This window comes from Miniopterus schreibersii (genome assembly GCF_964146895.1).
Source record: "Miniopterus schreibersii genome assembly, chromosome: 5".
Taxonomy (NCBI): domain Eukaryota; kingdom Metazoa; phylum Chordata; class Mammalia; order Chiroptera; family Miniopteridae; genus Miniopterus; species Miniopterus schreibersii.
In genome coordinates, this window is record NC_138106.1 from 65836871 (window position 1) to 65863865 (window position 26995).

The window sequence follows — 26995 nt, forward strand, 5'->3', positions numbered from 1 at the left end:
CAAGAAACGCTAATTTCCCTCTTAAGCTAAGAAAAATACGGCTCTACTTTTTTTTTTTTTTTGAGTAAGCAACGCGATCCAGCAACACCAAAATGAAGCAGCCGTTAGCTTAAGCTGCAACTACACCCCAACCCGCAGAAACCTTCCACCAACACTTCCAGGGGGATGCTCCCTCTTCCCCTCACTTCTCAGGATCCGCCACTGGACCAAGACAACTTAACAGACTTCTAGGAAGAGTTCCTAACCAGTCCTCAGAGGCCGCCCGCCCTTCCCCGCCTTTCCTTCAGAGGTCGCTCGTCGACAACGTCACATCCAGTTCCATTTCCGGAAGGGCCTCTTTCCACTCTCCAGGGCCGCTCTAGGCTGCCGCCTCGCCTGCCGGCTCCACTTCTCATTGGTTACTGGGCGGGGCCGTGACGTCCTTGGCGTGGCTGCAGGGAGGCCGCGGCGGGGAAAATGGCGGACGGGAAGGCGGGAGAGGAGAAGCCGGAGAAGCCGCAGCGAGCTGGAGCCGCCGGAGGTGAACACAACCCCAGCGTCGCGGGCTGAGTGGGGTGCTCTGGGTCTTTCTTTGAGCTCCCCGGGGTGGAGGGCTCAGGTAGGGCGAGAATGGGCGGATCTGGCGCTCACCCGGCCAGGTGCTGGGCCCAGATGAACCCCGGGCACGCCCGGTGCGGCCCGCTGGGATCTGGGCCCGCACCGCCTCCTTGACTGGGGATAGTCGGCCACAGTTCATCACCTCCCGGCCCCAGCGGAGGCCCCGCTTCCGAGCAGAAGGGAGATGGGCACCAGAAAGGGGAACCGAACTCGGGGTGGCACCCGGAGCGGCAGTGCAGGAGCCGCTGCCACGACACTGGAGACGCACATTATACAAAACACAGGCACACTGTTAGTGGGAGTCACCGAGCAGTGGCCGCAGGAACTGGCCGCACGCCAAGTTTCCGACAGTGCCGGCCTCTCAGTTACACCTAGGGGTTATTCTGCTGCTTTCCGCTGAGGAGCTGGACCACCCGGCTCTTTCGCTTTCCTTTAATTTCGAGCCGAGTGCTGACCCTCCGGCGGGATGGGTCGAGGCTGCGGAGGAAGAGGGGAATACCTTTGTCTGCCGGCTGGGCGAAGCCGCGGGGTCTAGGGTTAGGGTTTGGTTCCCTTTCTTTGGAGTGTCTACCTTTTTTGAGTTAGACTGTTGCCAGCTATCTGCGTGCCAGATACTTAGGTGGCTAAATAGGCTAGTGTGACTCTTCCTGTATTTTGTTACGATATAAACTCAGGCTATCTTTGTTTTTTCCCCACCACCCCTGTCAATTTGGGTCTTGTGCATTAAGGAAAAGAAACATAGTATCTCCGGCCACCCTCTGTCGTAACAAGGCAACTAATTGAACACGTGCGAGCTGATCGTAGTATCTTTGGAACGTTTTCAGTATTACTCTCTATTCTAACTCCCTCAAGTTCTTATTCCTGAAAGTATTTAATATGAGAAAATACAGAACATCAGTAGCGTTTGGAGGCAACTTTAAGAACTATTAATATGATGTTTAATGTGAATTGCCTTGAGAAAAAAAAGTGTAATGTTCAGTTACTTTGGACCCAGAATTTCCTTTTTAAAAAACACGTACAGTGCTTTTAGTTAAACCAAACTGCCTCTCTCTGCACTCCCCCCTGGTTAGGGACTTTTTTTCGTTCAAAAATTGCTTTGGACATTATCGAGTAAAATTACATTAAAAACTAGTTATTTGAGGAAAAACAAAAATTGGTAGCCTAAAGAATCTTATCTAGCTTTTAAACTGGCTTTTTAACTGTCTCGACTGAAAGTATAGGAGATGCATTTACTGTGCTGTCAAAATGTATTTTTAAGTATTAGCATAATCCACTGTATAATTTTTTCACCACCCTTTCAGTTAGGGATAATTAGCTCTAGTATGAATATTGATGTTTCAGTTTTAGCATGTTTTTGTGTTGGAGGGGTGGCATAAAATTATCTTTACTAATTGGTATGAAAAATTATTAAATGGTCTCCTTGTAGGTGAGTTGGAATAAGTAATAACCCTCAACTTCTACATAATTTGTCTTCGGTGTGCCTTCCTTTACAAGAAAATAGTGCTGTGGCATAGAAACTGCTTTTGGTGTGGTTTTTTTTGGTGTGTTTTTTTAAAGATAAGGTACCATTTTATTTATTTACTTGCTTACTTGATTGATTGGTTTTTGTTTTTGAGAGAGAGAGAGGAACACGGATGTGAGAGAGACATTTCTTGTTGCCTCCTGCACATGCCCAACTGGGGATGGAACCTGCAACCTGGATATGTGCCCTGACCAGGAATTGAACCTGTCACCTCTTGGTGTAGGGACGACACTCCAACCAACTGAGCCACACCGGCCAGGGCACATAAAACCACTTTTGAATGTCAGGCATTTTTAATGAAGTTGTACAATGGAATCATAGTTAAAACAGTGGATATTGCTAAATTGATCATTTTGTGGCCAGTAGCCACTGTTTTGAAATATTATGAAGTTTATTCTAAGGGCTTATTTAGAGAATCATTCTGATTTTTAATTCCTATTAAACACTCCAGTAAGTTGGAAGTACAAGTATTTTTTATGAGATTACTTTCATAGTTAACATGAATTTATGTGAATAAGAGAAGCTACTTATTTGAACCACCTGCTGTCACGTTAAAGAGTAGAGATAATGCTAAGGGTGAGACCTTAGATAGATTTTTTTTTTCTCCCTTTGGCTAAATTTTTGTAGCTCCTTGAAATAAATAGAAATTTTAGAGAAGAGCTATTCATACTATAATCATAACCATTTCAAGATATTGTAGGTTATCTAAAATCTATCTACTTGAATGAAATTGACATTTATTATGCCACATACTTATTCATCCTTTAAAATATGTTACATTGTTAAAAATTTTCAAAAATCTATGGTCATCCAAAATTTTGTTTTCCACAGTCCCAAAATACAAAACATCTCATTAAATACTTTGAAAACAGTTTTTATTAAAAGCCCCAAATATTAAAGTTTTACATATTGTGTTTAAAGGAAAGCACTTAATGGGCTTAAGAATTGATGTTGCTATTTAATGGTATGTTTCAAAGGTATATAATTTTCTAATAAGATATATAGAATTGTAGAAATTATAATAATCACACTAATAATAATAGATTTGGCTGCCATATTTTCCCATTTGCTTTATTTCCTAAATGTTTTGTTAGAAGAGGATTGCATGAAGAGAAAATAACAGTTGAAGCCACACAAAGTGATGAGTACTCATAGTGCACCCACCTTCCTTCACTCCTTTCCCCCCACCTTTTTATTGAAGACTAGATATTTTCTAAAGCTACTGAGCGTTTACATTTGCTTACCAAAAAAAAACCAAAAACTTCTTGAGAGAGAGCAAGGCAAGTTGTTTCCTATATCCAGAAATAAATTGCTGATCCTGGAATCAGCCATGTGTAGAAATGACCTAATAGACATACTGTGCTTAATTTTCAGATGACAAAAACACAGATGTGAATAAAACTGAGTTGTTGTCAGTTGATTAATTGATAGTTTTCCCAGCTCCCCTTTTCATGCTACCTTTTTCTAGAGTAGTCTCTAGAAATATTCCCTACAGCATCATGCAGTTGGACAGATACTATTGTGTTTCTTGTATTAGCACATACTAGTTCAACTAGTTGTCACAATGTTATTAATGTTATAGTAAGAATTATATTTTCACTTTTCATTATTTATGCTTTAATTTTTCTAAATTTTATTTGTTTCAAAACTATTTTCTGGATAACAGGAGACCTAGAATTAGGTAAAGATAGGTTTTAGAAGTACAGGAAATCTTGACTAATTATAGCCTTTGGTCACAGTTCAAAGCACAGTTACACTACAATCAGGACTAAATATTCTTTATACTATTTGTTTTGATTTATTTTCAGAGTTTCTGTATATTCCAGTTGGTAGAATTTTCTATTTTAGTTGTGTATCAGTCACAAAGAAGTTATCACTGTTTGGATTTACTGTGACTTTTATAACTATTGAATAGCAATCCATCTTTCTTCAGGTGCTTCTGTAATTTCATATCTGAGTAAGTGAATGGCACCTCCTGGGGAAATCCCAAAACCTAATCCTGCTTAATTCCTTTCCTACATTGTCATTACAACTCTCACCGTTTGTCCAAAGGGAATAAAGAGTTCTTTTTATTTTTCCTCTAAACAAAGTCAAATGTTCTGTTCAAAGTGCTAATTAACCAGAGACCCTATAATTCCAAAACTATATAGATTGAGATTATAGCCTCCCGTTTTTTAATCATTTACTTTTTTTAATCAGTTACTTGTCAGTCTGTGTTTCATTTCCCTCCTTCCCTTGCCTTCAAGCTTTTTGTCCTGTTTCTTAACTATTTTCAGGGCTATCCCTTAGCTCATCTTCTCTTGCTCCATAAATAAACCATCCAGTGTAGCAGAATACATTCTATAGAGTGAATTAGTAAACTGGGGAAAGAAAATAAGAATTTTAATAATAGCCAGTCTTCCCAATATGTTCTTAAATAGCCTTGCATAACATACCTAAGACATTCAAGATGTGAACTAATTTCATCATTGATGAATGCAAACATGAGCAAAATTACTGAAAAATATCTTTATTCCAAACTTACATATGCATGTCTTCTACTGTTTGAAATTATAATTAGGTCATCTTTCTTTCATGAGAAAAAATAATGTATAAACCTAACTATGATTGTTAAAAGCTTTTAAGAGTAGCTTAAAACAGGTGATAACCAAGCTTTTAGAGTAAAATGACTCAAAAGGTGATGACCTTGTAGTCTTCCTTGAAGTTCCTTTACAAGTAAAGATTTTGTGGGATGTACAAGAGGAACGCATCACTCAAGAAAATAACTCCAGGCTATATTAACATTGTAGTTCAGGTAATAATGGGCTATTCGTAACTAGGTACTGTGTATAACTAATAGTACATTATTGAAGAATATTAGAATGTATTAGTCAAATGTATTACCCTATGGTGTGACTAATTGTTCACAAACTAGTTTGTGTAGAACAATTTACAGACCTTAATTTATAAGAAGCAAAATCTCACAAATAACTAGATTATTGTACAGTTTACAGTGTTTAGTTGAAGGGTCTTTACTTTTTGTGAACTCTGTGTTTGTAATTTTAAATTGCTCTGTATTTTATGCTAGTTAATTCATGGGAGCCTCTTCTACTGCCACACAATCTCAGTTCCTGCTGTATACTCTAACAAACAGTGGAAGAGACTGTTGGGTCAGTAGGTGACAACTGCAGAGGTATCTTCCTTATAACGATGCTTTTTGAGGTTGCTGCTCCCGTCAGTCTGCTCAGTAAAAATAGCTCATCTTGGTAAGTTGTTTCGACTTCACCAGGACCTGAAGAAGAAGCAGAAAAACCTGTGAAAACTAAGACTGTTTCTTCCAGTAATGGAGGGGAAAGTTCCAGTCGCAGCGCTGAGAAGCGATCAGCTGAAGAAGAAGCTGCAGACCTCCCAACAAAGCCTACAAAGATCTCCAAGTTTGGATTTGCCATAGGTAGTCAGACGACAAAGAAAGCCTCAGCCATATCCATCAAACTTGGATCAAGTGTGAGTTGTTATTTTACATATGATATTCGTAATGGGTCTTGAGAACTTGTTTTGGAAACCTACTTTTACTGAGTTAGGTAAATTAAGTATAAAAAAGTTACCTGGGTGCATGCATGAACTTTCATGTAAATATTTAAGGAGTTATTAGCTCCATGTTCAAGAGCTGGATGAATTATATCTTAAAGCTATTTTTAAAAAAGGTTTGGAGTAGAAGAAACAACTACAAGTAATAGCTTAGAATTTTTCTAAGTTGAACAAAACCTTTTAAAAATATCTTTCAATTCTAGCAATATTAAAAATAGTATCTCTAGAAATTAGTTATTTTATCTTAAAAGGTTAATATTAATAAAGTATTCCTTGATGAGAGCTTCCTGGTTATCTTACTTTGGAGCTACACGAGGACATTCATTGATATCCTGTGACAGTAGTTCCTTACAGATCAACTTTTGATCCCTTGTTTTAATATGTAAACCATGAATTAATATTTATGAACTAGGGGGTGTCTGGAAAGTATTTGAAGTATTAGATTGAAGCACAGGAGGTTTAGAAATTTGATTGTTTGTGACTATTTTATATGGCATCAAAATAGATCTCTTTAAGAAAAAAAGTTACTTACATGTATTGCTATTGGCTTTAGGTAATAGTTACATTCTTGTGTAAGGAGAAAAATCCTAAAATTCCTTTTGAGTTGTTTGTTCATATCTTTTCTGTGAAAATTAATGCTCAGTTGCCAGATGCATACAGCTTTTTTCTGCATCATATGTTCATTCAAAGATCTTTAAAATATGATATGAATCAAGTTCCTACTATAAGTGTGAGCCACACTTATAGTTTTAAAAGAGCTATCATTTCTCAGAACCTCCACTCCCACCCTATGCTGTTTTGCCTTTCCTTTTTCTTTGTTCCTTTTTTTTGAATTCAATCTGGATAAAAGACATTCAACTTGTAACTTCATTACTTAGGACTAGTCTCCCTACCTGGACTGATTCTTTTTGTTGTTGTTTTTTAAGTTGCATAGACTTACCTGCATAAATATTTACTTTTTTTTTTAATAGTGATTAAACGTGTATTCTCATGTATACTTCTCATACAGATGTTCCCCTTGATAATAAATTTTACTATGGTTCAACACCCTCCCAAATCGGATATACAAATCCCTACTTTCTCTAAATCATACACATGATTTAGTAATTGCTGATCACATTAGATGGGAGGGTTATGTTTGAAAAAGCCTTTTAGTAAGACATTTAATCTTTGGAAAATAAAAACTTGTTTTTATAAAATAAATAACAGTGTAAATATAATTTGCTTGGGGGGGTTAGGTTTAAGATACAAAAAATAGTTGGAATTGTAAGATATAAGGGTGTTTTTAGAGTCACTATGCATAATCTCCAAATTAACATTTTTTTATTCCTTCAGAAGCAAACATTGTTTATAAAAAATATTTGTGTGTGTTATAGAAGAAGGGATGGTTAGTTTTGTTGCAGGTCAGAGAAGATTTCACTGATGAGGCGATGTTTGCATTTGCCTTAAGTGCAGGCGGGAGGCAAAAGGGCATCTCAAATAAAAGGAATTTCACACAAAAGGAGTTTATATATGAAACCATACAGTACATTTAGGAAATTGTTCTTGTCGAGTGTTTGGAAGGCAAATATAGGATAGAAAGCCCCTAAAATGAGACCAGAGGACCAAATCATAAAGGGCTTGAACTCCATAATGTAGTTTGGCTTTATTCTTTAGGTTCGGGCAGAGCCATAGAACATTATAAGGAGTATTGACCCTTAAGCGGATTTGCATTTTAGAAACATCACTGTATAGATCACTCTGTACAAAGGATTAGAGGGGGGAAAACAAGATAAATCTAATCAATAGGACCTTACAATATAATGTGCAAGTTGAGGAAAAGATATTCTGGCTTCAGTACTTACGAACACTATGAATCTAAAGTATCCCAGGAGCTTTAAGTGGAGCTGTTCACTTGGGCGTAGGCATAGGATTTGGTAGTTTAAACTATTTAAAACTTTGGGAATGAATGAAGTTGACCAGGGGAGAATAGAGAAGGAAAGGTCACTAAGGACAGAATTTGGTGTATCTGTCATTTGGGGGGGGGGGGCAGGCAGGAGGGAGGGTAGAGAGGGAAAATAAAAGGTAAAAGAATTAGGAGAATCACCAATAAAAAACAGTGTCACAGAAGCCACGGTGGGGGTGTTTTAAAAAAAACCCTGATGATTAGAGTCAAATGCAGCACACTAGTCATTGGTGAGGACAGAATCAGGGTTACCTGATTCTAGTTGAGGGAGGAATCATGGAAAATGGTAAGGAAGGAAGCCAAATTGCAGCGGTTTGAAGACTGGGTGGTGAGAGAATTGGAGATAGTAAGGACAATTTACTTCAAAAAGTTAGGTTAGATAGAAGAGATGGGATGAATGAAGCATGTTTATAGGCTATAGGGCAGAAAGCTAACTAGTAGAAAGTTGAGTCTTGGTGTCTTTTATGTTCCCAAGGCAACATCGTACTTAAGTATTACTAATCATTTACTCTTGTACCGGGTGCCCCATAGCTAAATGATAATAAACTATTGGTCCTAACTAGGAAATCTTTTGCAGGAGGAAAAAAATGGGACAATAAAGTAAGAGCTCTGAGTTTCTCACAATTTCTAGGAAAATATAAATTTTAATATTTGATGATTAATTGTATTATTAAACAAGCCTGTGTAAACATTATGTCATACTCTTTAATATGTTTTTTTCTTCAGAAACCTAAAGAAACTGTTCCAACTCTTGCTCCAAAAACCCTTTCAGTAGCAGCAGCTTTTAATGAAGATGAAGATGTAAGTTGACACCTAGTTTGTTTATTTTGCTTTAACCAATTCTTTAAGGAAGATGTTAGTGGCAGATTGTAGGCTCTGTTAATGGTACTCTAGTGAATTTCCTTTAAAACTTTGATCAGTTTTTGTGTGTGAGACATCTGCATTTCTATTTATTTTATTTGGTTGTAGGATTACTTAAAATATTGTTGACTCTAGGGGCAAGGAACTTAAGAATCAAATTGATAAATGCTTATTATAAGTAATAATATATGTATGTACTAGGAAGTATGTAGTATATAGTATCCAAAAAAAGAAAAATTGAATACTTTAATAATTTTTATAGCTGAAGTCTTCAGTGATGAGACATTATACATGCATTTAACTTACAGCAGGCAGCTATAGTGGTTTCTCCCTTTATCTCCATGAGGAATAACAAATAGTGTGGGTGATTCTGCTAGAAGTTTTAGTCAATAAACTCATATTCCAAAGTAAACATAAGATGCTAATCTGCTGTCTTAGGCAGTGCTGGTCCCCTCATGCCCCTCACAGGGTCCCTCTCTTACCGTGCTTATGAAAGACTATGGAATTTTAAGCATAATTTTCACTTTCCTTAGGCACCGACTTTAGAACCTAACCCTTACTTAAGATGTGACCCTATTGTATAACAATTAATTGTTACTGAGTACATGAGGAATTGCTCCCAAAGGGAATCTGGATAAGAACTGTACATTCAGAGGAGTAGCTGGGAAGAATATATAAGAGAAGAAATATTAGTTGGGTACTGAAACATTAGGTAGGGTTTTGACAAACCAAGGAATACTTTTGTAAACTAAGACATCAGCTTTCAAATCACAAGTGGTAAATACTAAGCTGTATTTGACTGGACTGGAGATTTTTGTAGAGGATTTTTGGGCGAGGATAAATGTGAAATGATTGGAGCCCAGGTCAATAGCTAAAGAATAACGTGATCGCTATGTTCTCCTTTGGACGTTTACACATTTGAGTGCTTTCTATATGCTAGGCACAGGGAGATTACAAAGATAATCAGACATGTTCCTCTAGGAACTCAGCCTTCTAGAGCAGAGACTTAATAAAAATCAAAAGTACCTGGAGATGAAGTGATGTGGAAATTCAGGGAAAGAAGAGAGGCTGGGTAACTAGATGAAGTGGCATGGAAAGACCACTGGGCTGGTGATTGGGAAGACCTGGGTTCTGTCTCTGTTTGTCTAGTTCTTCACCAGTAGAAAGCCTGTGAATAAATCACTTTACCTTTTGGAGCCTTAGTTTTTAAACTGTAAAATGAAGGCCCTATTTAAGAATAGACTTTTAAACCATTTTTTTAGAGTTCTGGGGTTCCATAGAAATGTCTTAGGAGCTACTGTGCTGGGAGGTGGTGATGCCTAACAGGCAGGGCTCTGGTCTCCTGCCCCTTTTTCTTACAGCAGTTCTTTTATCTGGTTGCTAATTGGGACCCCAAGTAAGATTTTGTTGAGGAAAAATGTATTTCATTGCCCCCCCTTTCCCCCAAAAAAGTTTAAAAAGCACTAACTGCCCGGCTGGGCGTGGCTCAGCGGTTGGGCGTCGACCTAGGATCCAGGCGATCAGGGTTCGATTCCCGGTCAGGGCACATGCCCGGGTTGCGGGCTGCGGCTGATCAGTGACTCTCTCATCATTGATGTTTCTGTCTCTCTCTCTTCCTCTCCTTTCCTCTCTCTGAAGTCAGTGAAGATATATTGAAAAAAATAATAATAATAAAAATTAAAAAAAAATAAAAAGCACTAACTTAAATAATAATTTCTGTTTTCTTTCATTCTAACATTTTAAAGAGATTAGGTAGCATTTTGGTATGTACAGATTATATGAGGACAATATAGGAAGAAAGGAGCAGCATGTGTAAAAGTGGAGAGACTGGAAATTTTAAGGACTACGTAGTAGTAATTGCTTACTTTGAATGCCTAACAATTTGGATATCTTTTCACATAACTTTATTTTACCCTCAATATGTCCCTGTGAATCATGTGGTACAGTTATTTCTATTTTGCAAATGGAGAAATTAAGAAGTAAAGTATGCTGGTGCACACAGATGTTGAACTAGAACTTAGGTCTTTTGGTTTCTAGTCCTCTGTTACTGCTTTTTCTAAATACTTTCTAAAGAAATTTTGGACAGGTTCAGGCATCACTGTTTACTGTAAGATGGTAAGGATAGGAAAGGATAAACTTGTCTCTTAGATAAAAAGAACACATGCATCTAAACTCTTTATATGGGGAGCATTTGAGATCTTGCTTTCCCTTGTATATGTTGTTATCTTGGCTCAAATAAACTTATAAAAATTCAAAAAAGTGTTTTTCACAAACCCTAAGTAAAATTGACTAATTAGATTATACCAAAATTAAGGATTTCTGTTAAATAAACAAGATTATTGACAAAGTTAATGGTGAAAGTTGGGAAGAGGTATTTGCAATGTGTAAAACCAACAAAGAGGGGGCCCTTGCCAGTATGGCTCAGTTGGTTGGAGCGTCGTCCTGTGCACCAAAAAGTGGCAGGTCCAAGCCTTGGTTGGGGTGCATTCAGGAAGCAACCAATGGATATCTGTCTCTCTGTCCCCTACTCCCCCTCCCTTCCTCTCTCTAAAAAAAAAAAAAAAAAAAAAAAAATCAATAAAAAATAAAACCAACAAAGAGGGGAGCATATGAGATTTGTTCCCTGGCATACATCATCAGTTTGGCTCAAATAAACTTTTTTAAATTCTGAAATAGCCCAGGCCAGTATGGCTCAGCGGGTTGAGCGTCATCCCATGCACCGAGAGGTCACTGGGCTTGATTCCTGGGTTTGGGGTCCATCCCCAGTAGGGATTGTGCAGCTGATTGCTGTTTCTCTCCCTCTCCCTTCCTCTCTTTCTAAAATCAAAACATTTTTAAAATTCTAAAATAAATAAAGGTAAAGCTAACAAAGGACTAATATCTGAAATACACAAAATAAAATCTTTATCTGATTCTTTTTCTGTAGAATATGGTTAAGTAACCTCAAATATATATCTAAGCCTGAAATATATTGAACAAAGAGGACATTTTAAAAAAATTATTTATTGTATTTCTTTAGTCTCCTTTAATTTTGACAGTCACTGAGTATCTGTGTATTTCATGGCATTAACATTTTTGAAGAGTTTAGGTCAGTTATTTTGTAGAATGTCCTTCAGGTTGGATTTGTCTGGTGTTTTCTCATGATTAGATTCACATCTCTTATAGCTGGAATACCACAGAAGTCATGCCAAGTTCTCAGCGCATCATATCAGGGAGCACATGTTATCAATATGTCCCATTACAGGCAGTTTTAACTTTGATCATTTGGTTAAAGTGATGTTTGCTAGAATTCTGTACCATCAAATTACTATTTTACCTTTCTAATTAAAGTTTATCTTATCAGAGATATAGTTTGAGAATATGTGAAAATATATAATTTCTTAAGCACTTACTCTTGAGTGTTAACATCCATTGGTGATTCTTGCCAGAATCAGTTATTTTAATATTTGCCAAGTGTTGATTTTTCTAATTCTTTCGTCCTCTCTGTTTATTGTCTCTTACTGTAAAGAAGAGCTTCCCCTTATTTATATAAGTGTGGGTTCATAGGTTCTTATTTTATTCCACAATGCTCAAATTTTCCCAGATATGACAAATAGAAATCCCTTTATGCTGGGTCTTTTTAAAATATATCTTTATTGGTTTCAGAGAGAGGAAGGGGGAGGGGAGGGAGAGGGAGAGGGAGAGAGAGAGAGAAACATCAATATTGAGAGTCATTGATTGGCTGCCTCCTGCATGCGTCCAACTGGGAATTGAGCCCACAACCCTGGCATGGGCCCTGCCTGGGAATTGAACTGCGATCTCCTGGATCCTAGGTTGATGCTCAACTGCTGAGCCACAATGGACAGGCTTTACCAAAAATTTTAATGCAAAACCATCATTAGGATAAGTACATTTTTATAATGTAGTTAAGATAAATTTCTTCTTTTACAAAAAGTTACAGTATTGAAAATGCTAAAAGACTTAGATAAAAAATTTAGCATAAAGTGAATTTAATAAATCTATATGTAGTTATCCCTGTTTACTTCTATTTCTTTTCTCCAGAGCGAACCAGAGGAAATGCCTCCAGAAGCAAAGATGAGGATGAAGAATATTGGAAGGTATTATAATTTTTCATAAATACTGTACAACATGATGGTGAATTAAGAGCAAGAATAAATTACACATAATCTTTTCGTGTTCAGGCTTTTCTTGCTTATTTGGGTTTTGTGAATTATCAGTGATCTTACGAGTATCTTAAGAAAAAATTAATAATTTAAGGCTATTTCTTTTCAGATACATGTAATCTGTATATATTTTTTCAAATAAATAGCTAATGAGAAATGTTCCTGATAAAATTAAAATTTTTTTTCTGGTATAATAAGAAACAGCTTTCACTCATTTAATTTTGTGATATCATTCTCATCACTTAATCTTGATGATCATAATGCCCTTTTGTCCTTGGTAACTTAAATGTCAAGTACCAAAACAAAAGTATTTTAATTTTTTACCTTTATTGTTTCTGTTGTCATGAAAATAATGTCAATTTCAAGTTAACATTAGGTTCAGCTTCCTGTCTTTGTACGGACATAAGTGGATAATTTAGAGGCTAATAAGGAAGCTTAGCTTTAAATCTACCCATATTATGTCCCCATTTCTACTTCATGTATAAACTTCCAAAGAACAAATTGCCAAGTCCATAAACATGCATCAGCCTTCAGATTTTCAGTCTATGATTCGAATGAGAACAGTCCCAGTGGGACAGTTAGGTCCCGATACCTTCCTTTGATACTGGGACCTAAGAAATACATTTGGCATTGTAACCCATTCTAAACACCCAGTATACATCTAATTTAAACATGTAAACTTGAAAGAGCTCATAAAATGACCTTAGCCTTTCTGTGTGGTACATCTTCATGTTTTTCTTCCATTTAATTTTTACAAGTGCTGATGGCAAGCCAGCAAATTAATTTCATGACCTTATTAGTGGGTTGCAAGCAACAGTTTTTAAACTATAATGGTTGCCACCCTTAGCTATGTATCATAATCATGTTAAATGTTTGTTAAAACTACAGACTTACCTGGTCCCTCCTTAGGCCTATGGAATCTGGGGAATTTTAAGACTGGGCCAGTGGAAAGTAAGTTCTTAAAAACCTTTGTAGGGGCTTCTGATGTTCAGCCTATGTTTATAATAAGTGCTAAGTAAATATGCTTTGAATGAGCTAAAGACATGGCCCAAAAGGCTTTGTATAACATTTTAAATAAATTTCTTTTCTTTTAACACAGGGATACACCAACATCAGCAGGACCAAACTCCTTTAATAAAGGAAAGCATGGATTTTCTGATAACCAGAAGCTATGGGAGCGAAATATAAAATCTCATCTTGGAAATGTCCATGACCAAGACAATTAAATGATATGTTTTGAAATTGGGGTGTGGGGTGGGTGTAAAGTAAAAGGAACAGTTTCCTTTTTAAAGAATGGTATAAGACTATCTTTGGAGCCGCCTTTTTTTTTTTTTAAGATTGAGTGGTACACTAATAAATGAGAGTTTGAAATTAGACGTAATTTATGTTTTATATGCAGATTTCAAGACATTTGCTAATTTTGTAGTTTCATGTGATTAGTTTCCAAAGGTTACAGATAATTTAAAAAAAAATCAGAAATGGTACCTTTCTAAGAATTGCATATTTTTTTAGACTCAACTATTAGCACATTAAGAAGGAAGCAAAAAGTTATTGTCTGTTTAAACTGCAAGCAATTACTCTCTAACTTAACTCCCTAAACCTAAACTTTCTGGCTCCCAGGAACAGCCTTATAGAGAAGGGAGTATTGTATTGGGAGGAAAATGTTACTGGAGTATTGACTGAAAGTAAATTAGATAAAATTAAAATATTGCTTTTTTTCCTAATGGGCATTTATTTTGTTTTAAGTCATAAACTCGATATTGCATTGCTATCAGTGGATACAGAGGCTTAGCTCTTTAAAAAAATTTTTTTTTAATTTTATGTAAACTATTGAGTATTTGATATAGCCCACTTCACCTTAATGGGTCTTGTCTACCTTCATTAGTCTTCAAAAAACAACCGTTTGCTACCAAAGTAAATCAGTATTTTGAATGTGCTTCTCTTGGTTTTTGTCATTAGCTTAGTTTCTGTAAAGCATTTCCACCAGACTTGAGGCAAGTCATAGGAAGCTGTTTCTTTTAAAATACAAACCACCACCAAAAAATTTTAAATGTACATAATACGTAAATATTTGGCTGTTTTTATTTTTTAAAAGGGTAACAAACAGCAAAAAAGCAACATTGTGTGAAGATGGAAAATGAGAAAGATGCACTTTCTGTAACTTTGTCATAACATTTAAGTTACTAACTTGGGAAATCCAATTTGATTTTTACTTAACTACAGGAATTCTTATTTAATACAATAAAATGGTTTGTTTGTTTTAAGTGTATACATATTTACCAGTGGCCTCTCAAAAGCACATTTTAGATATTGAAAATAGAAGGAAAGAAAATGCATCTTTAAACATTTTATGGACTCTCTGACCACATATACTTCATTAGAGCTTATGTGTTGTAGGGTTGTTTTTGTTCTGGGGTTTTTGTTTTGTTTTGTTTTTTGTATTTTTGTATTGTATATGAATTCTTTTTTAATGTGACAGTTAAACACATCTTTAAAGGCATAGTCATACGTAAAAGAAAAATGCAGTATAATGATTTCCTTGAAAACTTCTACAATGTTAAATTTGCAGGCAGCTTCAGACTGTCTTAATGGTGGTAACTACTCGCTCAGCTCTTTTAAAAGATAACTCCAGAGAAGCAGCCTGTATATATTCCTAACACTTTGTTCACTTTTATTTGTTAGAGTAAGTCCCAAGTAAAACAATGGAAATGTATATAGAACTATTAGTTCTTTCTTACTTGATTTAATGATATCAAGATACATGAATTTAACTTGCTTTAACGTAGGCAGACTTTTCATTTTTGTGTATTTTACTGTTAAAATAACATCCCTCTCCTGCATATTCTTTTCTTGACTCAAATGAAATATTAACCTATTGGGAGGGAGAAACGACTGAGATGAATGTCTTTACTAAAATACCAATAAATTTGTCGAATTCAATAGTGTTCTTATTTTCTATCACGCGTAATTGTTGCTGGGGTTTTTTGTTTTTAAACAAAGAAGAGACAAATGTTACAATTGTTGCCCTTGCCTAGATTGTTAGGGTAATGGGAGGGTTTCAGTTGTTATTTACTAGACTCTCTCTAATTTAGCTTTAGTTCTACAGCATCCTTCTCCTCCCTGCCAAAGTGTTGTCTGCCCTGTGCTGTAGAAAATAATCCTGCCAAGGCATAGCTAGGTGTTAGAAGGTACTCTCTTACTAGTGTCTACTACCCATTAGCTCTGTATTTTTTCTTAATGTTTATGATGCTGTTGCCGAAAAGGTCAGATCTTACTAAACAGAAAAATTGAACTTAAAGTACAGTTTATAATTAAGATTCATATTTAGTTTGACTAATTACAAATGAAGGCTATGAGTTTCAAGTGTTTTTTTCTTTAATGATTAAGGTTAGCTTGATATACTGTAGAGGGATTGTTAAAGTTTCCTGTTCAAGTGAAAATACTTCTAAAATTTTTTAAATTCATTTTGAAGAAATTTCAGACTTAAAAAACATGTTGCAAAAATAGAAACTATTTCCCTGTTCTCCAGATGTTAACATCTTATGGGACAATTGTTCAAATTAGGGAATTAACATTATTACAATATATATATACATATATATATATTTAAAAATATGTCTATTGATTTCAGAGAGGGGATGAGAGAGAGAAACATCACTGATGAGAGAGCCACTGATGAGCTGCCTCCTGCATGCCGTTCTACTGGGGATCGAGCGCACAACCCCAGCATGTGCCCTGACTGGGAATCGAACCGCAATCTCCTGGATCATAGGTTCAATGTTCAACCTCTGAGCCACGCCTGCCGGACTAGTACAATATTTTTTGTTGTTAATTCTCACTGCCAGGATACTTTTTTTCCATTGAGTGGAAAGAAGGATGTGACAGAGTTGGGGGGGGGGAATTGAGACACCCTGTTATTGGGGTTTACAGTTAATAAGTATCTTGTGAGATGCCCAGCCTGTGGCTTAGTTGGTTGAGCATTGTCCCGTGCACCAAGAGGTCGCCGGTTTGATTCCCAGTCACAATACATGCCCAGGTTTCAGGCTCCACCCCCAGTAGGGGGCCGGTGAGAGACAGCCAACTGATGTCTCTCCCTCTCTAAAGTAAAAAACATTTTTTTAAAAAAAGTATCTTGTGGGAAAATAAGTAGAACAATGTAACTATCCTATGTCTCGTCATACTTTTTGCTCACTAATTGGCAAGCATTCATGCCCCCAACCCCCTTGATTCTTTCCTGAAATGATTGTTAGTATACTATTTACCAAATGATGATTTTCTATTTCTATCATTTCTTCTTTTAGTGGTTGAAATTCTGTGAAATTTTCTTCCCTGTTATTACTCAATTTTATTGATAGTGGGTCCAAGTAATCTTATGTTATTCTGTAAGTTATAACCCATCATTACCATTATTTTGTAACTCAAAATGTCCCACGTTTTCCCGTGCAAATTCCTTTCAGTTTGACCCTCATGTCTTTTTGACAAGTCCCCATTATTTTTCCATTGACTTTTAGAGTGGAAAGGAGGGAGAGCGGGAGAGAGACACACAGATGTAGATGTGAGAGACATCGATTGGTTGCCTCCCACACCCACCCCAACTGGGGTCAGCGATCAAACCTGCAACCCTTTGGTGTGTGGGCCAACATTAACCACTGAGTCACACTGGCCAAGGCAACATGTCCCATCCTTTTTAAAAATACTTTCTTAATTTTAGGCACTAGAAGATGTACTGGACTCATTTTCTCCAACTTTGGAATTAGTGATTTCTCTAAGCATCCATGGTTCCTTTCACCAGAGAAAGGTAGTCAGAGCCAAAATTGGCTCTAGATGTGTTCTCTGGTACTAAGGTGGTGTTGCTTCTAGGCTGCTTGACACCTAGAAAATGTATGTATGTATACATCTATATTTCCAGGTCTATATGCATGTGTATGTGTGTCTACGCATGTACTATGTGTGTGCCTCTCCATGAGTTCATATTGATTCTTCCTATACCAGACCAACACCACAGTTCATTCTAGTCTTCCTCCTTCCTATATTTGTAACTAATCCAGCAGTAAGAAATCCGACTTTGACTATTCATAACATGTTCACTTATTTGCTTAATTTCTAGAACTACTAATTCATATATTTTCCTATGAAAAACTACTAACCAGTGCAGTATCTGTACATAGTTCTTTTCGTTTTAGTCTCAGAATCCGTAATTAAAGTACGGTTTTGCAAAGTTATGTAGGTTCTTTTCTCTGCTCCCACTTTCAGTATGGTTATGTTATTTATAATACAATTAGTTAATTTGTATTTCATCATAAATGCCTGCCCATTTCTTTTTTTTTTTTGCATGTAAAACATTAGCATAGTTCTCAGAGAACTGCCCAAAAGTATCACCCCTATCTCTTCTATCTTAGCCTCTTTCTCCTGTCCTTTCTATCCTAATTACCTGTAGCTAATCTTTCTATGGTTTCTCATTCATCCTCTTTAAAAAATAAATGAGTATGTGGGTATTTTCCCCCTCTTTTCTCTTACATGAAATGTAGCAGTGTGTGTGTGTGTATGCTTTACAGTATACTACCAGTTCATGGAGATCTTCCTCAAAAAAAAATTTTTTTAACAGCTACAAAGTATTCTGTTGTGTGAATATGCCAGTTTATGCAAATTCTCGTCTGTGTATGGGCACTTATGTAATTTCCACTATTTTCCATTATAGTTCTGTAATTGAATAACCTTGTGCATGTATATTTTCATATTGTTGGGATGTATCTTCCTTCAGTAAATTCTCAGAGGTAGGATTGCTTGTGTTAGATATTGCCAAATTCTCCAAGGGATTATGCCAGTTTGTTTTCCCACTAGAAGTGTATGAGAGTGCCTCTTCCCACAGCCTTGCCAACAGAATGTCACGCTCTTTACTTTTTGTCAAATCTGGTAGGTTAAAAATGATATTTCAGAGTAGTTTTAATTTGCATCTCCAGCTATCAGTGAGGTCAAATATTTCTTCATTTTACGGGCCATTTGAACATCTGTATGATGTTCAGATCCTTAAGTTTATTCATGTTATTTTCATTTTACTATTGTTCTTTTGGTCCTTTCTCAAATTTTAAGAATTCTTTATATATTAACTCTTTATCTTTTATATGTGTTATAAGTAGCGTCTCCCAATTATTGTCTTTTAGCTTTGATTAGGGTGTTTTTTTGTAATATGAAAGCTTCCGTTTTTTACATAGTAAACTTTGTTACTGCCTCTTCATTTTAGGTTAATAGAAAACCTTTCTCTATGCTGAGGTTAAAGATGAATTCACCCGTGTTGGTTTTTTAGTGCTGTATTGTTTCATTTTTAAATTTAAATACATTCCTGATCCATTTGGAGTATATTCTTGTGCATTTGTGAGATTCAGATTGAATTTTAGTCAAGTGACATCTTTATGCTATTAAGCCATCCTAACCGAGAGCAGTCTGCTTTAGCCTCTTTCAGGAGTGTTTTAAATTTTTTCTTATATGTGGCTCAGTGGTTGAACATCAACCTATGAACCTGGAGGTCACGGTTTGATTTTCAGGGCTCGATCCCCAGTAGGGAATGTGCAGGATACAGCCGATGGATGATTTGCTCTCCTTATTGATGTTTCTATCTTCCCCTCACCATTCCTCTCTGAAATCAATAAAAACATATTTAAATTTTTTTTTATTAGCTTTTGCATATTTCTTGTTGAGTTTATTCCTAAAGTATGCAATATTTTTTGTTGCTATTGAAATGATGTTTTCTCTATCATTGTGTGCTGTTTATATGAAGGCAAGTAATTTCTGTATGTTAATTCTGTATCTTCCTATCTTACTGAAGTCCTTTATTGTTTGAGTTTTATCATTGACTATTTAAGACTTCCCAGGGTGTACCGTCATATCACCTGCAACTAGAGATGGTTTTACTTCCTTACCAATTTTTGTGCTTCTAATTCATTTTGCTCGCCTAATCACATTGCTTTGTGCCTCTAGTACAATATTGCATAGTGGTAGAAATGATTCTTGTTCTCAGTGGAAATGTCTCCAGTATTTTACCTATTAAGTAAGATGCTGCTTTAGGACTAAGGTAAGTACTTTTTCAAGTTAAAAATATCCACCAATTCCTATTTTCTGAAGTGCTTTTATTGGGAATGAGTGTTGAATTTTGTCCAAGGCTTTTTCAGCATTGTATCGAGGGAAAACTTTAATAAAAAGACTTGTTAACATGAGAACTCTCAGGTGTAGCAGAAGTAGCAACTGCAGGAGGCTGAATTTCAAATCTTTGAGAAGGTGCATATGCTGCAAGAAAAAGCAGCGGACTAAACTGCCCATCACCACAGTGAAGACATTTTGGAAACCCTTTGATTTGACTTCTGCATGAAAAGTCCCTGGTGATATGTAGCCCTCCACTCCCATAGGGATCCATTGTCAGCAATAATTACTGTTTTTAGCTTTTGCTTTTCATTTTACTATTTTTTCCAAGTTTTCCACACTGATTCTACATTACTTTGATAATTGAGAAATGGGTAGGCAGGAGAGGTATCTCTAATGTGAATTAGGGTAGCTGTCGTGCTAAGGCTTCAGATATGTGAGAATTTTCTGACTGCCTCGAGCCACATCACAGTAGACATCCACTTAATTTTTGCATATAGACAAAGAACTTTTATATGTTCCCATGTACTTCGTTTTTTTCTAAGAGTAAGTCCTTTTGGGGAGCATTTTGTCTACGATATCCATTGAATTTACATTGCTTATTATTTAGAAAAAATAAAAATTTGTGTACTATGTAAATACCAAGGATGGCCACTATGCTTCAGGAAGTTACCTGAATTCGTGTGTTACTGACATGTTATGTTCACACACCGCAAATGAGTTTCACTCAGAATCTAGCATTGTCTTGATCTCACGCTTTCATATACCTGCAGTTAGTTATTTTATTCCTACTTTTAGAATTCCATAACAAAATCACAGTTGAATAACTAAGTTTCTATACAATATGCAGGGTGGGGCAAAAGGTTTATAGTTGTTTGTATGGAAAATAATACAATAATAAGAATAAACTTGTATACTCACAACTGTAAACCTTTTTTGCCCAACCCTGTATATAGAATATATAATCTATTATACCCTGACTATAAGGGAAAAAAGATTAACACAAGCAGCAGAACACAAGTAATGCAAAGAAAGTAACATTGAAAGAATGCAAAAACGTTGAGATATTTGCAAATGATTAAAGCAAGTTAACTGAAGATGCAATGGAGAGTGAAAAGGGAGTATGTGTGTGGGCATGGCGCCTGTGGGAACTCAACTGTTCCAGTTTTGCTATGAACCTAAAATGGCAAATAAAGTTTATTTTCACAAAGTCAAGGTGTCAGATTCACAAGGTACCTCTCCACCATAAATAGAAGTAATAGTTGGGTGTAACTCCCCCAATATTAACATCATTATTGTAATGATGGGTTATATATGGTGTGTGGATATATATATATACCAGCAATTTCCTCTAACAGGATTTAAGTGTGGTTATATTCTCAAAGGACCACTTTGAGAAGAAAATGTCACTTTCCCTGCTAATTCTAAACAAGCTTCTTCTCATTCTATCCTATTTGAATTCTGTAGGCATTGACTGTGTTATGCTTCAAGAAATAAAATCAGGAATGATAAGTATGACTCTTACTACAGGTCTTACTTTCTCTAGTAGGAGTAACTTAAGAAGCAGCTGCTAGTCTGTGCCAAGTCTTTTTTTTTTTAAATTGAGTTTAGAGGCCCCGGCTGGGTAACTTGGTTAGAGTATTGTCCCGATACACCCGTGCTCTGGGTTCAATCCCCAGTCGGTGCATACGAGAAGCAGCCAGTGAAGGCATAACTAAGTGGAACAACAAAGCAATGTTTCTGTCTCCCTTTCTCTCCCTAAAATCAATAAATAAAAATTTAAGTTGATTTTAGAGAGGGAGAGAAACCGATTTGATTGTCAGACGACGCTCTGACCAACTGAGCTACCTGGCCAGGACCCCTGCTAACTCAAAACAAGGGATACTGGGTAGTGTCACCATGCTGAAATAGATCAACACTATGATAACAGCCACCTCGTGTCACGTACAAAGTTACTTTCATTCCTATTGTGATTTATTTGCTATATAACGAGCCATTAGAAAACGGGAGCTACATGCTGAAGGGCAGTTTCAAATATTCATCTGGAAGTCATGTGTGTAAGACAAAGGAAAATAGGGCAAGTATAGATGCTAAGAAACCAAGCAGTAGTATGCTGCATGCATGAATTTATATGTGAACAGTAATTAGCAGTAATGGAATAGAAGTAACAGATCAAAGACATTGCTAAGGAATTCAGTGGCTGAATAATGATGGGGGAAATAGAAGCATCCCAGATGACTAGGGATGCAGATGTAGGTACCTGGAAGAGAGGTAGATGCTGAAGAGCCACCCTCGCCCACCCCCAAAATTGACAAATATATACAGGATAACCTTTAAAGTTTAAGAAAAACCTTCAGCCAAAATTTAGGTAAGTGGGAGATGGTGACTGAGAATCCACAGAGCTAGTTTTCAAGGGGAACTAGGATATTTGAGGGTATGGGGTCATCATGAAGTCTGATTGTATACAGGTGTCATTGGTATGGGATTGATAAACTATTTCACTTCCTTTGTCTGTTTCCATTGAATGGGGTTGATATGTATCTGAACTTATGTGGCTCTACAGTTCATGAAGTAGAATACATGGCCAAGAACTTGAATGTGATATCTAAACTACTAAAATAATAGTTAATGTAACTAACAAGCTAATGGGAATGGAATGTTTAAAAAGGAAAAAGAATGTACAACAGGCATTACAAAAACAACCCCACCAAACAGTAAAATGACAGATTTATAAGCAAATATATCAATAATTATATTTTTAATTGGACTAAATATTCCTATGAAAAGACAAAGATTGGCAACCTGGATAAGAGCTACACTTTAAATCTAAGAATATTAACAGGTTGAAAGCATAAGGATGGGAAAATGTACCACATGAATGCCAAAAAAGCTAATGTAGCTATTTTAATTGTAGCCAAAGTAGACTTGAAGCCAGCATTGCCAGGGTCACTTTGGAAATCATTCTACTGAGTTTGTAAGACAGGGAATGTCCTAGGGTCCCCAAGTAAAAGGAAACTGAGTTGGAACCATAGCAGCCGTGTGGCAGATCTGTCCCAGGCAAAACTTCCCTTGAAGACAGAACGATGGGCTTGCCCTCGCACTGGTCTAAAGTTCAAAGTTACAGTTGTTGGTCTGGGAAACCAGAGTCTGAGAAATTAATATAAAAATAGTACCTACACCTGTAATACCCTCAACAACAACAGCAAAAAAAAAAATAGAACCAAGCTGTGGCCATGCTTGGAGTAATGGGAAACAAAACCAATTTGAAAGGACCCACCCACCCATCCTCAACCTTAAGTGGGTGGCACAGCAGTCCCAAAGATAAGACCCTGTTAGAGATGAGCTCATATTCTAAAATATATAAAACACCTAAAGAAAAATCTAATAAACAGCAGTAGTACACGTCAAACCTTTAGATAACAGACTATAAAATAAGCATGGTATATTTAAAGTGATTAAAGAAACAAAGAAGTTATCTGTACATCTCTGCTCCACAAGCCTCTACAAACTGTAACTGATAAATTTATAGGATCGGGGAGACAGAAGCTTTTTTGGTGTATGTTCCAAACAGTAGATGTGAAACTCCTATTTAGGAACCTCCAAAGAGATTACAGGTTTGAAAAGAATCATGAGCAGGAAGCACCATGCACAGATAGTTTACATCAATGCAGTTTTTTTAAAAAGACACAAAATTTGGATTAGCTTTAAGTCCAGCAGCTCAGGTAATCTTGTGAAATTCTGTAAACAACCATTGGCTTTTAAAAAAAATCATCCCTGGAGGATATATTTATTGATTTGAGAGAGAGAGGAAGGGGGGAGAAACATTCATGTGATTGACCAGTTGTGCCCCGTATGTGCCCCCACTGGGAATCCAACCCACCACCTTTTGGTGTATGGAATGATGCTCTGGCCAACCGAGCCATAGGGCAGGGAGCCCCTGGCTTTTAATAAGACAAATTAAAGCCCATGTTAGAGGATTAGTTAATTCATTTCTATCAACAATACATAGTCAGTGACTAACAGCAATGACACAAACTGCTTAGTAGCAAGGGTAGTAACAAGTAAGTTTAACCAGGGGATATCCACAGTTTGGGGAAAGTCATCTGACAACAAAACCATGTTTCTAAAAAGAAATTGTTTTAAATTAAAAATAGAGGTCCCCCCCATGGTAACATAAAACTGAATTTTTGGAACCTTAATACTTGTTTCTACATATAATTTACATAATTCTACACATTTAAATTATCCAAAGTTGGTAGTTAATCACACTACTTTAAATGTTGTGGTTAGATTATGTTTAAGAGTAAGGAGTTTTAATATTATTATGTGTTCCCCAAATGGTTATTTTTTTAATGTGTTCAATTCCCCTTCCCTTTAAAATTAGGTTAACTTAATAACATATCAAATAACAGCAACTGATTTATGAATTAAAAATAGTGACCAGCTCAACTCCATAGCTTATGCTTTTAAACAAGATTTAACATCTTTTATTTACATATTTATGACATACATTAATGGCCTTATACAATTAATTAAACCTATTAACAATGGTGGGGATGGAACATAAAAAACACAATTCCAAATTTTCATCAGGTTGGAATACATTTTACTAACTGAAAGATACAATAAGCAAACAGCCATTATAGAGTTACAGACTGTATGTCAATTCACTTAAAATTGAAGTCAGCCACACAGCTATTGAAACATTGGGAAATTTGCAAATGCAAATATTACATGTGCAAGTATAACGCATGCATGGCATCACATTAATTCTTTATCTATTAAGCCATTTTTAAAGTAAACTGGAATAAGTATCTTAATAATATATATACATCAAGGCACATTATTTTCTTGTGCTTTAGGAATGATTTACATGTGATTTGCCTATATCTTAATTTTATACCTTATATTAGTTATAATACTTAAATGTTTCATTTTAACAATTATAGCTCAAGTGGTAGATTCCAAGAGGAGAGAAATGTGGCATCTCCCTATGGTTATTTTGAAAATCAGAAGATTATCCGGATAGCTTAAGGAAGTGGGAATTTAAAAATCAAAAACAAAAATTAATATATAATTTAATTCTCAGATAACTTTTTAAAATAATTTACTTTAAACAATTTGGTGGACTATAATTAATTTCCTTAAGCAGTATACTATAATGAGGGCAGAACTGAAGACTTTTCAATATTCTGGAATTACTTGTACAATTATATGATACCCACAGGACCACTCTAGATGTCAACATTGTTGTCCTATTTCTAAACTGCAGTTTTTCAACAAAATTGAACAATTAAACATGATACAAAAAAGCAAAACAAGAAAACAAACAACAAAAAAACATGATACAAAAGCTGCAAACATACTAAACCTAGTTTTAACTTGTTAATTTTTCAGCAAAAGAACGAGATTCTTTCCACCCCCACCCCCAGGTATTGCCCTATGTCATCAAGGAGAAATTTTTCATCAACAGTGCTTAATAACTGTTCTTTTCTTATGGTCTATTTACTTGCCTTGAAGAGATAGTATAGTAAGGCTTGAATAGGCATTTCATGCATTTTAATGGCATATTTAAAATCAGCTATTCATTTAAGGGTTCCCCATATAGATAAGTATACTGTGCAAACTTGATTACAACATGTAACTTATTAAGTGCTTTAAAACAAAATAAAGAATTCCTGACTTATAAGGGCTTAAAATAAATAGTAAGTCAAGAATCACAGATTTGGAGCATTTAAAAAATGTAATATACCTATGCACCCTACTAAAATGCTTTATATTAACAATTTTTTTAAATCTATAAAAAGGGCAAATGAAATCACAAAACTTCTATATTTTGAGAATAAAAGAGAAGAAAAGCTGACTGCTGCAGCCTTTAAACTCAAAGTATATGTCAAAATGCAAATGAAACTGTACAGTTTTTCATTTAGTGCAGTCCTTTACAAATATTAATTCATAAAAAGTATACCATGATAAACCATTAAACAGATGTTTCCAACTTCTTTACAGTAAATGGACTTTAGCCAAACAAACCATTCAGAAATGCTAAAACATCATCAAACAGCCTAGAGTCTTCACATACAAAGTCTAGGCGGAGAGTCACAAAGTATTGTAAACAAACGTTCTGTGAGTTCAGTATACGTGAGATGTCACTTTAAAAAATCTCCATTACTATATTCATTCTGCTTCTGAAATATGTGCCACCTCTACTTCAACAGTTTGAATAGCTTCTGCAACTTCAGATAACTTCTGTCCTTGCTGTTGTGCCAACACATAATTAACCACTTGCATAATACTTTGGTCAGAAAGTGTAGATACAGATGGATACTCTTCAGTAGCTGCAACGGCTTCAAGAGCTTCCATAGTTTCTCCTGTCACTACCACAGTCTCAAGTTCTTGAGGACCACTGCTTTCCTGTTCATGCATGTCTGCTGTTAAGATGCTAACAGCATGCTCCACTTGAGTTCCTTGGTTATGAAACTGAAGAGTATCTTTTTCCAGCATAATTTTGCAAGGCACATAATCTCTGTGGAATTTAGTCATATGTTTTCGGAGTGTTCGAGCATCTATGTAGGCTTCACTGCACACAGGACAAACATAGGGCCGTTCACCAGTATGTGTTCTGACGTGGCGTTTTAGAGATCGGGCATCAGCCCAGGCTACTCCACATGTTAAGCACTCAAATGGCTTAACTCCTATTAAAAAAAGAAGGAGGAGAGGTGTATGTGGTGAGGTGCAAGTACAAAAATATATTAAAGTTGCCTGATAAATAATGCTTTTATTAAAATACAGTAGCCCATAAGCCTTTCTGTCTTGACTATGGCAATATTTTATCTAGGACCTAATGGTTTACCTTAGAATAAACCAGATTCTGCACAATAATCTCTCTAAAGATGTGCCCTCGGAGAGAAGTTACTAAGAGGCAATTCTGAGTTTCCCTGCATGGTCTCACTTAACCTTCACAGTAACCCTTATAATCCTAGGATGAGAGAAGAGAGGCTCCAAGGAGTCCATAAAAAGTGAGAATTGATAGAGAATATTAAGCTCACTAAATTAGGTACTCAGGTTCAGAATCACCGCTATCACTTGAAAAAACTTCTATGATATGGAATACATCTCTTATTAAGGAAGGTGAGGTAATGAGCAAGTGGGCTGATAAGGGGAGAATCAGTACTGGATTGGCTTTTACTCTCTATGTATTTATCT

The 26995-nt window shown here is 36.1% G+C and overlaps 2 protein-coding genes across 3 annotated transcripts in view; one reads left to right on the forward strand and one right to left on the reverse strand.

The window, feature by feature from the left end:
• The first annotated feature begins 386 nt into the window (after positions 1–386).
• PCNP (PEST proteolytic signal containing nuclear protein) lies at positions 387–15595 on the forward strand. Of its 2 annotated transcripts, XM_081138136.1 has the most exons (6): positions 430–520; positions 5187–5364; positions 5440–5602; positions 8358–8432; positions 12534–12589; positions 13755–15595. In XM_081138136.1, exons 2-6 carry the CDS (start codon positions 5309–5311, stop codon positions 13879–13881), a joined length of 477 nt encoding a protein of 158 aa, XP_080994262.1. In that variant the 5' UTR covers positions 430–520; positions 5187–5308; the 3' UTR covers positions 13882–15595. The 2 variants fall into 2 exon arrangements, with proteins under 2 accessions (XP_080994261.1, XP_080994262.1); XM_081138135.1 differs by lacking the exon at positions 5187–5364 and having other exon boundaries at positions 387–520; positions 5388–5602.
• Positions 15596–24249: 8654 nt separating this feature from the next.
• The window catches only part of ZBTB11 (zinc finger and BTB domain containing 11), a 28593-nt gene continuing 25847 nt past the window's right edge, over positions 24250–26995 (reverse strand). The window contains exon 11 of the mRNA XM_081137601.1: positions 24250–26484. Within this exon, the coding sequence (XP_080993727.1) occupies positions 25967–26484 (518 nt within the window). The 3' untranslated portion in view covers positions 24250–25966. The remainder of the gene's footprint in view (positions 26485–26995) is intronic.